Genomic DNA, 14,359 nt, shown 5'->3' on the forward strand with positions numbered 1-14,359 from the left:
AGGAAGGTCTCAGGAAGACCCGAGTTTCAAAATATATAAAATGGGAATAACTAATACCCACAGAGTAGGGTTGTTGCAAGGTTTAAATGAAATGGTATAGACAAAATGCTGGTAGCTACACCAATGTTCACAGCAGTATTATTCACAATAGCCAAAAGGTAGTGAAAACCTAAGTATCCATTGATGACTGAATGGATAAACAAGACATGGCATGTGCAATAAGAAAACATTACTCAGCATTACAGAGGAATGAAATTCAAACACATGTTAGAACATGGATGGACTTTGAAGACATTAATCCTAAGTGACATACGTCATACTGAAAAGGACAAATATATGATTCCACTTACATGAATACCTAGAATAGCCAAGTTCACAGAGACAGAAAGTAGAATAGAGGTCACCAGGTACTGGGAGTATAAGGAAATGGAAAATTATTGTTTAATAAGTACAGAGTTTCTGATTGGGTTATGAAAAAGTTCTGGAAATAGATGGTGGTGATGGTTACACAACACTGTGAACTTAATGACACAGAACTGTACACTTGAAAATGATTAAAATGATGAAGTGTATATTATGCACATTTTACCAAAATAAAAGAAGAAAACAAAAATAATGCTAGCAAAGTGCCTGATGCAAAGTCTTTTAACAAATGGTAGATACAGTTACATCCCATTATGCCTATTTTTACCTGTTCTAAGTAATGTAGGGACAAGTTGATATACTTGGCCTCAGTTAGAAGTTGGCCCCCTACTCCAGTCTTTGCAACTCGCTCTGAACCAGCCAGGTCAACCAAATGAAGTTTGGCATGCCGGACAGTCGCAGATCCTGGTTCCTTGCTTGATAAGTGAATAGTGAAAATGCAGTGGGATCGAGTTGAAGCCTGGTTCATTGGAGTCTATAAAATGAAATTGCAAAACAAAATTAATGTGAACACTGAGAATTTTTGCAAACTATCAAAAAGTTTAGATGTATGTCTCTAATAGTATGACTTTGAAGCCAATGCTGTCAAACTCAGCAAAAAGCTTGTAGCTGAGATCACTTTAAGTGAGTTATTTTTAATATACTGTCTCTTGAATGACTTACAACAGATATGGGTGGGTTGATTCAGAAAGTGAGGAAAGAGTTCAAATGAAGTAAAGCATGAATCCTCTTACTAATACGGTAACTTAATTTCATTACGTGACCACAGTCCTTATCTTAACCTTGGGTAGCCATACTTGCAAATGTTCGATGGGAATGTCATGGGGAAAAAAGTGAAAATGGATGCACTGGGGGAATTCATTACACACTTGTAATTAACACAACCCACAGATGAGAATGCCCAGTATCACTGCTATCATAGTGAATGAGGATCCCAGCCAATGCATGGACAGGACTGGAAGAGATTATGCTGAGTGAAATAAGTCAAGCAGAGAGGGTCAATTATCATATGGTTTCACTTATTTGTGGAGCATAACAAATAGCATGGGGGACAAGGGGAGATGGAGAGGAGAAGGGAGTTGAGGGAAATTGGATGGGGAGGTGAACCACGAGAGACTATGGACTCTGAAAAACAATCTGAGGGTTTTGAAGGGGTGGAGAGTAGGAGGTTGGGGGAACCAGGTGGTGGGTATTAGAGAGGGCATGGATTGCATGGAGCACTGGGTGTGGTGCAAAAACAATGAATACTGTTACGTTGAAAAAAATAAATAAATTTTTTTAAAAATGTGGAACTATAAGAAAGAGGCTGAAAATTCTGTCTCTACGTTTATATTTGTAACTTTAATTAATTATACATTTATATTTCTGCAATCCCAAATATTGATGATAAATTGTTAAGAATTTATCATAAGTATTAGTTGAATCTTTCCAAGATGCAAATTATTAATCTGGACTAAAAATGATTCTTTATTGAAAAATATAAATACAAATCAGGCAATGGAAACTTATACTTGGTAATAAAAGTTTATCTAACACATAATCTGTGGTTTCTAAATTATTCTGGGATCACAAGACTAGATTTCATCATAAACTCTAAATTTTTTTAAAAAATAAAAATGTGAAATCTTTAAAAAAAACAAGAAAAAGAAATACAAGTCATAGTGACAGGAAAAAAAGAGGTTAAAACATAATTGTGTACAGAAATATGATGATGTACATAGAAAATGCAAAAGCACATATAAACCGTTAAAAACTAAGAAGTTTAGCAAGGCTGCTAGATGCAAGATCAACATGCCAAATCAAGGAAGTTCTAATAACCCGGCAATAATTAAGCAGGAAATACAATATTACTCATAATGGCCACAATGAGATAACAGGGGATTAATCTTATAAAAATGTGTGATTTGCTGGGAAATGATATTAAAAGATTCAAAAAGGAAACCTGAGTAAAGGTATCCTAGATATTAATATACGATGTCCAGGATGGGAAAACTGAAAATTCATCTCTATGTTAATTTCTCTGTATTAACCTATATATTCAATGCAATTGAAATAAAAATACCACACATTATGTTTGTGGAATAGAACAAATAAATCAATTCTAAAACACAGATGGAAGAGCAAATATTAAAAAAATAACAAAAATAATTCTGTGAAAGAAGAATGAGAAGGCAACGTGTCCTGCTGTACATCAGGGTATATCAGGAACAGATAACACAGTCAGTAAAACAGGCTGGGCTTGGGTAGGCACTCTGCATAGGATAGAGGACACACGGAGCACAGTGGAGAAAGGATGGACTAATTAACAAATGGTGTGGTAATTATTAAAAAAAATAATAAATTAAGGTTTCTTTCTCACAGCAGACACACAAATAAAGTCCAGAATGTATTAAAGACTTAAGTGTAAATTAATACAATTTTAACATTAATATAAGAAAATATGGAAGCATATCATAGTCAACCCAAGGTAATAATGGATCTTTTTTTGTTAAAAAATAAATATTTGTTTATTTATTTGAGAGAGACTGAAAGAGCAAGTGGGGAGAGAAGCAGAGGAGAGAATCTCAAGTAGATTCCCCACTGAGTGCAGAGCCTAACATGGGGTCAGTCTCATGAACCATGAGATCATAACCTGAGTCAAAATCACAAGTCAGCAACTTAACTAACTGAGCCACCCAGGCACCCTAGTAACGAATCTTTTATGATAAGACATTAAACACAAAAATGAAGTGATTGAAAGTATTTGACCAAATTATCTAAAACTGAAGAACTTCTGGGTGATAAAATCTGCCACAAAGTTAGAAGACTGGGAAATGACATTTGAAATCCATATGGCTAACAAAAGATTAATATTTGAAATAAAGAACTCCCATATGTCAATATGAAAAAGACAACTCAGAAAAAAATGAGCAAAGGATATGAATAGGCAACCCATAATGAGGAAATCTGAACATGGTCAATAAGTATTTTTTTTAAATGCTCAAATTCACAGATAATCAGGACAAAAATTTCAAGCCAAAATGATAAACTATTTCATTCACATCCATCAGACTGGCAATATTTTAAAGAAACAAAGTCTAAAGAGATAAGGTTTGTAAAGATACAAGGAAACAGGAACTTTTACATACTGCTGGTGACAACATAAATTAAGAACCCATTTTGAAAGCAACTTGACAATATGTGGTTAATATTGTAGATGCATAAAACCCACAATCCAGCTGCAGACTATGAGGTGTATTTCCTGGGGAGAAAATTTGGAACAAGGAATACTAGGAGAGAGAAAAGTGTGGATCATATACACACATATGAACATTCACTATGACACTGTTTGGGGATAGCAAGAAAGTGGTGCAAGATGTATCACGTAAATGAACATCTGTGGTGGAAAAGATGAATACACTGGGATAATTCAAACTATAGAGAAGTTAAAATGAAGCCGTTTGGCAGATGGGATTTCTGAAACACTGAAGAAATAAAAGTATATTAAAGAATGATGTAAAGTTAGATGATCAAAATGATATCTATGTTAGAACTTAGGGAACCAAAGAAGCAATGCTATCTAAAAGATTTGTTCATGGCTCTATAACTTAGGTCATTAAAGTATAAAAATACAGACTGGAAGGACATAGCACATTAACAATAAGAATTGCTTTTGTGAGGGATACAAAGCAAAAAGCCAACAAGAGGACTTCAAGTGTATGTGTAATAGCCTATGTATTTAAAATGATCAGAAGCAAATTCTGATACCTAAAAATAAAAAAATCATCTAAAAATATTCCAAATGAATGCTCATATAAGTAAATATGTTCATCTTTCTACCTCTGCAAAATGGGATTTAATGAAAGAATTTCCATATGGATGCACATGTATTTGGGTAACATACTTGGATGTTATTCTATGTTATTTTATTTTATTTTATTATTTATTTATTTATTTGAGGGGGAGAGAAAGAGAGAGAGAACACAAGAGGTAGGGAGGGGCAGAGGGAGAGAGAAGCAGACTCCCCACTGAGCAGGGAGTCCACCCTGGGGCTTGATCCCAGGACCCTGAAATCATGACCTCAGCTGAAGGCAGATGCTTAACCGACTGAGCCACCCAGGCACCCCTTGGATGCTATTTTAACCAGAAATTTCTTTCTGTAAATATGAGTTCTTGATATATAATCCACTGTTGATTTATACCAAGAAGTAAAATACACAGATGTCAAAATACTAACATTGTTTTGGTGATCATGTAGACAGTGAGTTAAATAGGCTGAAAATGTGACCCATTACTCGTTGCCACAATAACTATACCCAGATCTGGCCAGTGTGTGATTTTGCTTGCTGAAGTGGATCGGCAAATAACTGTGCCTGAAAAACCGCAAACTCAAATTTAGAACCCAAGTTGAGGTGTCTTGAAAGTGACTGGAAGTTATTTGCAGAACTTAAACATGGGTTTCATTTCACTGTTACATTCGCACAATAAATCCTACAGTACTGTCACAAAAGTCATATTGACGATCGATATAAATGAGTAACACGGAGACTGTCCCCAGTGGCTGTCTTCAGCCTCTATGTGGATATATTGAAATCACAGTAAAATGTGGCCATTAGCAAATAATGGAAGAGCATGCCCATTTCAAAGGAATGTGAGATTTACATTAAATTAAATTGTATTTCTGGAGTCTGTAATTAAAATGCTGTCGGAGTCCATGCCTACAATTTTGTAACTTCTCATAAATATTTCCTGCATGAAGTAGTAGTTGGTGTCCTCTCAGCTAAAATTTTCTTAAACCTCAGAGAACACTCTTTATGTGTAGCTGTTTTAAGTGTGATTGAATGTGTTGGTGTCTGCTCTGTGTTTGTTTAGGGGTGTCTTTATGTCTCATAGGCATGCTCCTACGTTTGCCCTTTCAAAGGTAAAATTGTATTAAAACATTTCTGAAACTGCCTAAGAACAGATGGCACCATTTAGGCAGATTCATTCAAATTTAAGCGCACATTTTAAACAAATGTGCTCTTGGCACTACAGCTTATGTCTTTGGAAAAATTTTAGTGATGATTAATCATCCGCATGGAGAGAGCTTTCACATTTCATATCAGTCTATGGCTACAGCTCTGCATCAGGCAGCACAAAGACTAGAAGGAAAGTAAGACATAGACCTTGCCTTCAAGGAATTTATAATCTAGTTCAAGAGCTAAAGACAAAACAAGAAAAATGAGAATGAAAGATGAGAAAAGGGCAAATGTTCAGTGAAGTGATCTGTTCTCAGAACTGAGCATCCTGATCTTTTAGGTAATACCCAAGAATGCTAACCATGCCCTTATTCTGGAAGTTCCAGCCACCCTGTCCCTCCTTGTTCCTATAATCAAACATTATTCTGGCATATTTTTTTCTCTTGAGAGAGAGAGAGAGAGAGAGCTCACATAAGCAGGGGATGGTAGGAGGGGTTGGGGGGAAGGAAAGGGCAGGTGGAGAGAAAGAACCTGAAGCAGACTCCACACCCAGCTCAGAGCCCAACACTGGGCTCAATCTCACATCCCTGAGATCATGACCCGAGCCAAAATCAAGAGTCAGAAGCTTAACCAACTGAGCTACCCAGGCTCCTTGTGTTCTGGCACTTTCTGTTGTCTTTTTCCTTTATTGGATCCTTTTCTTTCCAATCCATAAAATAGGTATGTCCCACGCTGTGTTCATCATATTTCTTCCCCTTGGAGAGTTCTTCTTCTATAGCTTTGATTATCAAGGGAGAGACACTGTAGTGTGATTAAAAGTCACGTACCAGTGATTTTAGATTTTGGTATTGGAACACCTGGCTTTAAGTCCTGGTTCTGTCACTCACTACTGTTGAAATTTTAAGCAAATTTAATTTTGGTTTTCATGTCCTTGCAGTGCCATAATAAGACTTGCATTGCTGGATGTCTTGGTGGTTTAGTTGGTTAAGCATACCACTCTTGGTTTTTGCTTAGGTCCTGATCTCAGGGTAATGAGATCGAGCCTGGCATCTGGCTTAATGCTCAACAGCGAGTCTGCTTGAGATTCTCTCTCTTCCTCTCCCTCTGCCCTCCCTCAATTTGCTTTCTCTCTCTCTCTCTCATAAATAAATAAATAAATAAATAAAATCTTAAAACAAAAGACTTGCTTTGTTGCAAAGAGCTACAGTGACTGTTGTAGTGGCCCATGAACCATAAAATATCATATAAATGTCCATCCCTGCTGATATTCACCCAATTCAGATGCTTCCCATAGCCTTATTTCCAACCACAATTTCTCTGTACACTAGATTAGAATGTCTATAAGCTTGACTGATAATCATCTCTAAAATGACTTGCCAGCATCTTCGACCTAATGCTCCCCCCAAACCACCTCAATACTTTTCCTCATTCTGTATCCTACGCATGGGTATCCAATTCATTCTATTCCTGTTGAATTTACCTCCACTTGTCTCCAAATATCCTTTATCTTTCACCCAGGTCATACTCTTGTCTCCTCTGATTGTTCTCCACCTTCCAGACAGAGTAATAATATTTTTAAAAGATATATTTGATTATGTCAATTCTACCTACATCCTTGAACTGAACTATTACACTCCCTAAGACTAAATATCTCTAGTTCCTTCAAATGTTTCTCAAGCAGCTGTAACTCAAAATCTTTTTTTTTTTTTTTAAATATAGCAGGTACTGTGACACCCTGAATTGCCTACATTCTCTCTAATATAGCCTTACCACAGTAGAGGACATTGGAATTGGGGCATTCTAAATCTTGTGTTGCTAGTAAATAGCACTTAAAGTATTCTACAATATTTGCTCTACCTTTTTACCCATGCTATGAAATTTGTTTGGGAAACACAAACACACATGCATACACACATGGACATGCACACACACACACACACACACACACACACACACATTTCTTTGATGAGTGATCTCATTAGAATGTTATAATCTCTTGAGATATTTCTGGAACTGATTTTTTTTTTTTTTTGCAATTTTTTGCTATCTACAAATGAAAATATCCTTATTCAAATAATTTGTAAGACATCTAATAGAGCAGAACAACAACACTTCATGAACACTCCTTCTCTCTGTCCTGTTAGGCAATAGTTTTGGACATTTTCCAATTGGCTTCAACCCAGTACTTTCATATACCTTCAGTTTCTCTTTATATCCCCAAGGATATTTTGAGATACTTTATTAAATATATTGGATTCATTTTATCTATGAATTTTTAAAACCTTATCAAAAAAGTGAATGGAATTAGTTTAGGGTGAATCAATGTTGACCTTTTCCTAATTGCTTACTGAAAGTTATTTAAGAATTCTTAATCAGATTCTTATCTTAGGACTTGGTGTCAAAAATATCAACTTGCAGGGTACCTGGGTGGCTCCATGGGTTAAAGCCTTTGCCTTCTGTTCAGGTCATGATCCCAGGGTTCTCTGCTCAGCAGGGAGCCTGCTTCCCTTCCCCTCTCTCTCTGCCTGCCTCTCTGCCTACTTGTGATCACTATCAAATAAATAAATAAAATCTTTTAAAAAAATCAACTGGCCATTTTCCAAATATGTTTTCCTTTTTGTAAAAGTTAAAAAGAGATGACTTTCTTTTAGGATACAAGTGTCTAAAAACCCAGGCTCACTGGGTCCCTTACATATTCATCATAATAAGGTCTGTCTGAATGATTACCTCTTCTAACAAAAGCTCTCTACTTCCTCCTCCAACCCAGATTCTGAGTTCCTTCAGGCTGAGACTATGTCTTATTCATTATTGTGACCCTAGCATAACATAACATGTGTTCAAAAACACTTGTTTAATTGCTGACCTTATTCATTTCTAGTTTTCTGGAATCTCTATGACATGCTCCATAATTTCTAAAAGTCTCCGTACCATTTGGAGACCACATCTGAAAACTTCTTCTCCCCCTCAATAAGTCCATGGAATATAACTTGTTTAAGTCTAAAAATTAGGATGATTTGAAAAAGTAAGACCAACTCAAATCTGTCTACCTATCTTGGGCTTCCATTATTTTTTGTGCCTGATTCCAGAGCTCTCCCACTACCCTCTGTATCTTCTACTGCCTTTTCTCTTACCTAGAATGTCTTCTCGCTATTCAAGTATCACCTAGCATTTCTTACTGGAAAAGTATGCCCTCTTCCTCCTTCCCAAATAAGCCAACTCAAAATTCATTTATTTTCATGAATTCGCTTGGACTGTTCACAGCTGGCATTAGCCATTGTGTTCAGAACGGACATTTGACATTTGTGCATATAGTAGAAGATCATTAATATCCAAATCTGGAAAAATTCAAAGGATTGATTGTTCCAAATGGATTTTTAAATGTTCACCATTTTAAAAATTATAAATATGAATAATTGCTACAGTGGGCAGTGAGGGGTGATGGTGTGCTCTATGAGTGTTTGGTGGCCAGCCCACTTTGCACGGTATAAAAAGCAGTGCACATTATGAAAGGTGACTCAAAAATGACCCTGTCAGACAATGGGGACTTCAAACTGTCTATAAAGAAGGGCTTGGAGCAGCAATGTGGCTGAGGAGTGGTACTTGAAACTGCTTTTGCAGGAGTACCTGGGTGCTCAGTCAGTTAAGCCTCTGGCTCAGGTCAGGATCCCAGGGTCTTAGGGTCAAGTCCTGCATTGGGCTCCATGCTCAGTGGGGAGCCTGCTTCTCCTCTCCCTCTGCCGCTCTCCCTTGCTTGTGCGTGCACTTTCTTTCTTAAATAAATAAATAAATGAATAAATAAATAAAATATCTTTTAAAAAAAGGAAAAAAACTGCTTTTGTAGAACGTTTTACATAATATAGCATTAAATCAAGAAAATACCACATGCCCACAGTGAGGACTAAAATTCTTTCTCCTGCCTTCCAAGCCTTTACTGGCTCTGGCTGGGCTACCACTCCTAGAAACTATTTTGTAAGTATAAAAATCTCAAATTTTATTGAAGAAGAACCATTTTCTACAAAGCAGGAGACTTTGGTAGGCTGAAAGAAATTTTTGAAAAGAAATGGTTTAGTGACGAGAACATTGATGAACATTTTCAAAAGGCTGTTCATTCACCGTACCTTATTAAAAAAAAAAAGATTTACTTATTTATTTCAGAGAGAGAGTATGTGAGAAGGCATAGAGGTAGGGGGAGAGGGAGAGAGAGAATCCTGAAGCAGACTCCTGCTGAGTGCAGAGCCCTACACAGGACTTGATCCCAGGACCCTGAGATCATGAGCTGAGCCAAAATCAAGAGTTGGATGCTTATCTGACTGAGCCACCCTAGCACCCCTCATCTTCCCTTTTGGATTGTGCAGATGTACAACAACCAATCCCGATGCCCAATTATTTCATTACATATATTCTCTTGTTGTTGTTACACATATTCAATTTTTGGCAGATCAACAAGGATTCCCTATGAATTAAAATTTTCACTTTTTTTCCCATTATTTTACAACAGGTTTTATGTGTGTGTGTGTGTGTGTGTCATTGTATGTATGTATGTGTGTGAGTTTGTGTGTGACCATTCTCAAGGTTGAACATTTTGATTTTATGGGCAAGAATTGATAAGTAAAATACTGTTTTGTGTTTACATAATATACTACTATGCTTTTGGTAAAAAAATTTTCTTTTAGTTAATATGTCTTCAGTCAAAATGATTATAGATAATATAGTCTACAATAATTCAAATAATCTCTTCAAATTACATATAACATTATGTCTAGGATCTTTTGAATACTATTTTATTTCTTAAAAGCTTATATTCCATTCCTATGTACCAAATTATTATTTGTTTCAATCACCCCTCTATTTTGGAGTGAAATATCTCAACAAGAATTTCCACTACACTAGAACAAGTCAGGTGAAGAAAATCTCTTCAACTGAACAGAGTATATAATGTATACACTTGAGATTCTTTAAAGCAAACCAACTAAGGACAAAAGTGCACACAGAATCCAGAATTCAGATTTCCACTCCAATTCTCTTTGTTTGATAATACTTTCTAGTTAGATAGCCTAACTGATCTGTTCCTCTGCTCATTTATTCTATCTGAATTAAGGACTGGAAATACTAACTTCTATGTGTTTTCTAGGCTACCCCAGCCTTTCAGGTTGAAACACTCCCTACCGCCCCCCATCCCGCCACTGGTTAAATGATTCCTTGTCTAATTCTTCCAATAGCAAATGGGTTGGATTAGGAGGCCCATTACGCCTTTGATGTACACTAACTCAGACTGAAGTGAGGCCTGAACAAACCTGGTGGTACAGCACTTGACACTATAAACACTGGCCTTGATCCCTCCTGAGGCTGGTTTAGACCATAGTGCCTAGCAGCAAAATATCTCCAATTAGAGAAACTTCTGTTGGAATTAATGATCCTAACTGCTTGTTTTTCAGAGTTTTCCCTTTATAAGATCCCTGGATTTTAGAAAAGTAGTCAATATCATTTTCTCTAGTTGTGGGATTAGGCCCTGCATATTGTCAAAATAGTTTTGTAGAAGAGAAAGACAGATTAGGCACACCAATTTTGTTTAAAATTTAAAAGCAAGCTTTGGAGCAACCTGGAACATATAATAGGAACATTCTAGCAAGTATGATTTACTTTTCTGATAAGAATAGACTATTATATTTTATTATATATCCCTCCTAACAAGTCTGGAATCAATTTGATGCATTTTTTTTTTAACTTTCACATTCCTCCAAGATGTATCAATTAGGTGACTTAATTTTAAAAAAACTAAATGTCAGAATTAGGGATGGCTCTTCCTCTGTTAGATGTCAGAATTCAGAAGATTGCCTCCCTATGGGTCATTTCTTCAGGATTTGACAATGAAAGTCAAGCACATTTATATAAAAAGCCAAGTATGCTAAAATCGGCACATATGCAAACTGAGAAGGAATTTTACCCATATCTTGAATCAGAATTCTGTTCAATTATATTCTCTTTTTATCATCCTTGAATGAGGTATCATCATATTATCTCCAGAGTTAAGGTCTGCTCTCTGAACAATGGAAATTATGAACCAAATATTCCCCGACCTCCACCCCCCCTTTTTTTTACTTGACTGCAAGAAGAATCATAGCTAAATTTATTCTTTGATGCCAATAAGTAACTCATCCTGTTATCTAGCACATTTTGCACCTTTTAAATTGAATTTAATTTTTTCTCTTTTCCTTTTAAAATTCAGTGTGGCTTAACAATTTCCAAGTGTGACCATACACATAACTGGAACAACAGTATTATGGGGCCCAAAGGCTAATGATCTCAAGAATTTGACAGCAATTAGTGGATTTGTCTTTAGAGAAAACCTATTTTATACACATTACATAGCTTGAGATTGTAGGAAAGCTGAAAATACCCTTTCCTATCCTGTGTACAGACGATGAGATGAGTACTGATAACATGCCAAGCAGAATTCATATATACATTCGCATTATAAATACGAATTCTTTATAAATAAAGAAGTTTACCCCATCTGATCGATTGTGATAACTCTCAATGCAATGTTTAAGGTCAGACATCAAGGTGAGTAACAGACATGAATTTGAGGATAGTGTCACTCAGCTAACAGAAGAACTCTAGAAGCACAGAAGGTTACTATTAGATACATTATTTCTTTCCTTTTTTTTTTTTTTAAAGACTTTATCTATTTGACAGAGAGATATAGATCACAAGTAGGCAGAGAGGCAGGCAGAGGGAGAGGGGGAAGCAGGCTCCCTGCTGAGCAAGGAGCCCGATGTGGGGCTCAATCCCAGGACCCTGGGATCATGACCTGAGCTGAAGGCAGAGGCTTAACCCACTGAACCACCAGATGTCCCTAGATACATTATTTCACTCTGTTTTATAGTCCAATATTTGTTCCACATTTTGAAGATTCTACAGTTCTCTCTATGATCATGAAGATCTCTTGCTGTTACAACTGGCAAGACTCCAAATGGCATACCCAAAACATGATCAAATTACTTGCTGAAGGTTTTTGGGTGATTGATAAGCCCCCTGTATCCTCCCTCCGAGCTTGGACCAATATAAGAAATAGATACAAAAGTTAGCCTGCCAAAAAAAAATTTAAAAAATCTATCAGCAAGAAATGCTAAAAGAATAGCTTCTGTGCTTAAAACCACAGCCAAAATGGACTTCCTGCCAGTTCCCCCATGTGTATTCCTGATTTGTAAGATAAGCCAAAAGCAATCTATCTGAGCTATTATCTCAGTGTCTTATAGAAATAGTTTTATTCAGGGGCTAATCCTAGGCTTCTTTGCCCTCTGATCCATTCCTCCCTTCCTCTTTTTTTTTTTTTTTTTTTTTTTTTGTTAGTTTGTGTTCCTGTACCACAGATTTTGAGCCCTAAAAGTGGCATCTTCCCAAGGCCCCCTTTTTTGCAGGCATCTAACTGGAGAAGTCAGGGAGCGGGAGAAATCCTCTGGCTTTTCTCTTGCTCATGCCCTCCCATCGCCTGCCAGTGCTTTGGCTGGGTGAGATCTGCCTCTGAAGAGTGGCAGCTCCCAGGGCTTTCTGAGCTCTCTTCCTAGGTGGCACCTTCTCTCATTTTTTGCATCCTTATTTCTCCATCACATTTCTTCCTCTTCTTTTCTCTCTCCCGTCCTCAGCTTCCTCATTCTCTTCTTTCTCCTTTTTTGTTTCTAATGGCACTTTCATCTTTACAATGGCTTTCTTCTTTGTCTTTTCTTCTCTGAGTTCTCCAGGTTTGCTTTTCATCTTCTTCTCTTGTAATCCCTTCTATATTTTAGAGCTATTTTATTTTTTTAAACACAGATTAACTGGAGGTAACATATTTAAGAGTATGAAGTACACTTTCTCTGCTCGCTGATGTAATTAGCCTTCAAACAGATGTTCCTTAGCCATCCTCCACCCTATTCCATATACATGGATAAGTCTTCAGCTGTTTTCTTTTTTTTTCAAAGATTTTATTTAATTGTTTGTTTGTTTGTTGGGGGGGGGGCAGGTGGAGAGAGAGAGAGAGAGAGTGGTGCGAGCACAAGCAGGGGAAGCAGCAGACGGAGAGGGAGAAGCAGGCTCCCTGCTCAGCTGGGAGCCCTATGTGGGGTTTGATCCCAGGACTCAGATCAAGACATGAGCCAAAGGCAGATGCTTAACTGAGTCACCCAGGCGCTCCTCGTCGCCTGCTTTCTTTCTGATAATTTTACCTCTGAATACATCCTTTTTTTTTTCCCCTAAAGAATAGTCTAGGGGATGGGTGAGGGAACATTCAAATTAAGTTTGTGCTCTGAATACTTCTACTTTATATCTGTTATATTCTGAGCCTGAAGAGTATATAGTTTCCTTGATTTTTTACCCAAAGAGGCCTGGGATGGTACAACCCCTTAAGTCACAAATTCTCTGAACCCCATTCACCAAACACCATCTTTCTGGCCATGAGCCAAGACCTCTGACCATAAAAATGACCTGTCTTTCAGGCTTCTTCCTTGGATCCACCTTTCATAGTGTAGAATGAATGTGTCTAATACTGCCCCCTTCCCTGTACTTGCCTATGTTCTTAAATCTCATCACTGTAACCAAAGGATCATTGGATTTTTGTTTGAGAATTGTGACCCTTTCTTTAAGGGGAAACTGTATCCTGCCTGAGGTTGGAGGATAAATGTGTTGGCTCTCAGCACCCTCCCTCATCATAATTCAAATTTCATAATATTTGGCAGCTTTCCTCATGGTTTGAGGTTAGGGCTATTTTCTTTTTTCACTGAAGATGGCTTTTTTCCCCTCTGTTTTTATATTTTATTGCTGCTGTTGGGGAATTTCGATAACAGGGAGTAGGGCAAAAATTACTTTCTTCTCCTCGTTTAATCATAAATGAGAATTTGAAAGATCACGAGAAACTTCGGAGCTAAACTTTTAAGTCAAAATTTATGTTTCTCAAAAGAAAAATTATGTTTCTCTTACCATGTATATTGAATATGTGTCTTTTAACTTTATAATAATGGCTG

The 14,359-nt window shown here is 36.9% G+C and overlaps 1 protein-coding gene across 3 annotated transcripts in view; it reads right to left on the minus strand.

Moving 5' to 3' along the window:
- KIF6 (kinesin family member 6) overlaps positions 1 to 14,359 on the minus strand; it is a 454,418-nt gene that overhangs the window by 301,004 nt on the left and 139,055 nt on the right. For all 3 annotated transcript variants that reach the window (XM_013062608.2, XM_013062612.2, XM_013062603.2), the window contains one exon: positions 692 to 898. In XM_013062608.2, the coding sequence (XP_012918062.1) occupies positions 692 to 898 (207 nt within the window). The remainder of the gene's footprint in view (positions 1 to 691; positions 899 to 14,359) is intronic.

The sequence above is a fragment of the Mustela putorius genome, unplaced genomic scaffold (genome assembly GCF_011764305.1).
Source record: "Mustela putorius furo isolate JIRA1106 unplaced genomic scaffold, ASM1176430v1.1 tig00003983_pilon_pilon_pilon, whole genome shotgun sequence".
Taxonomy (NCBI): Eukaryota; Metazoa; Chordata; class Mammalia; order Carnivora; family Mustelidae; genus Mustela; species Mustela putorius.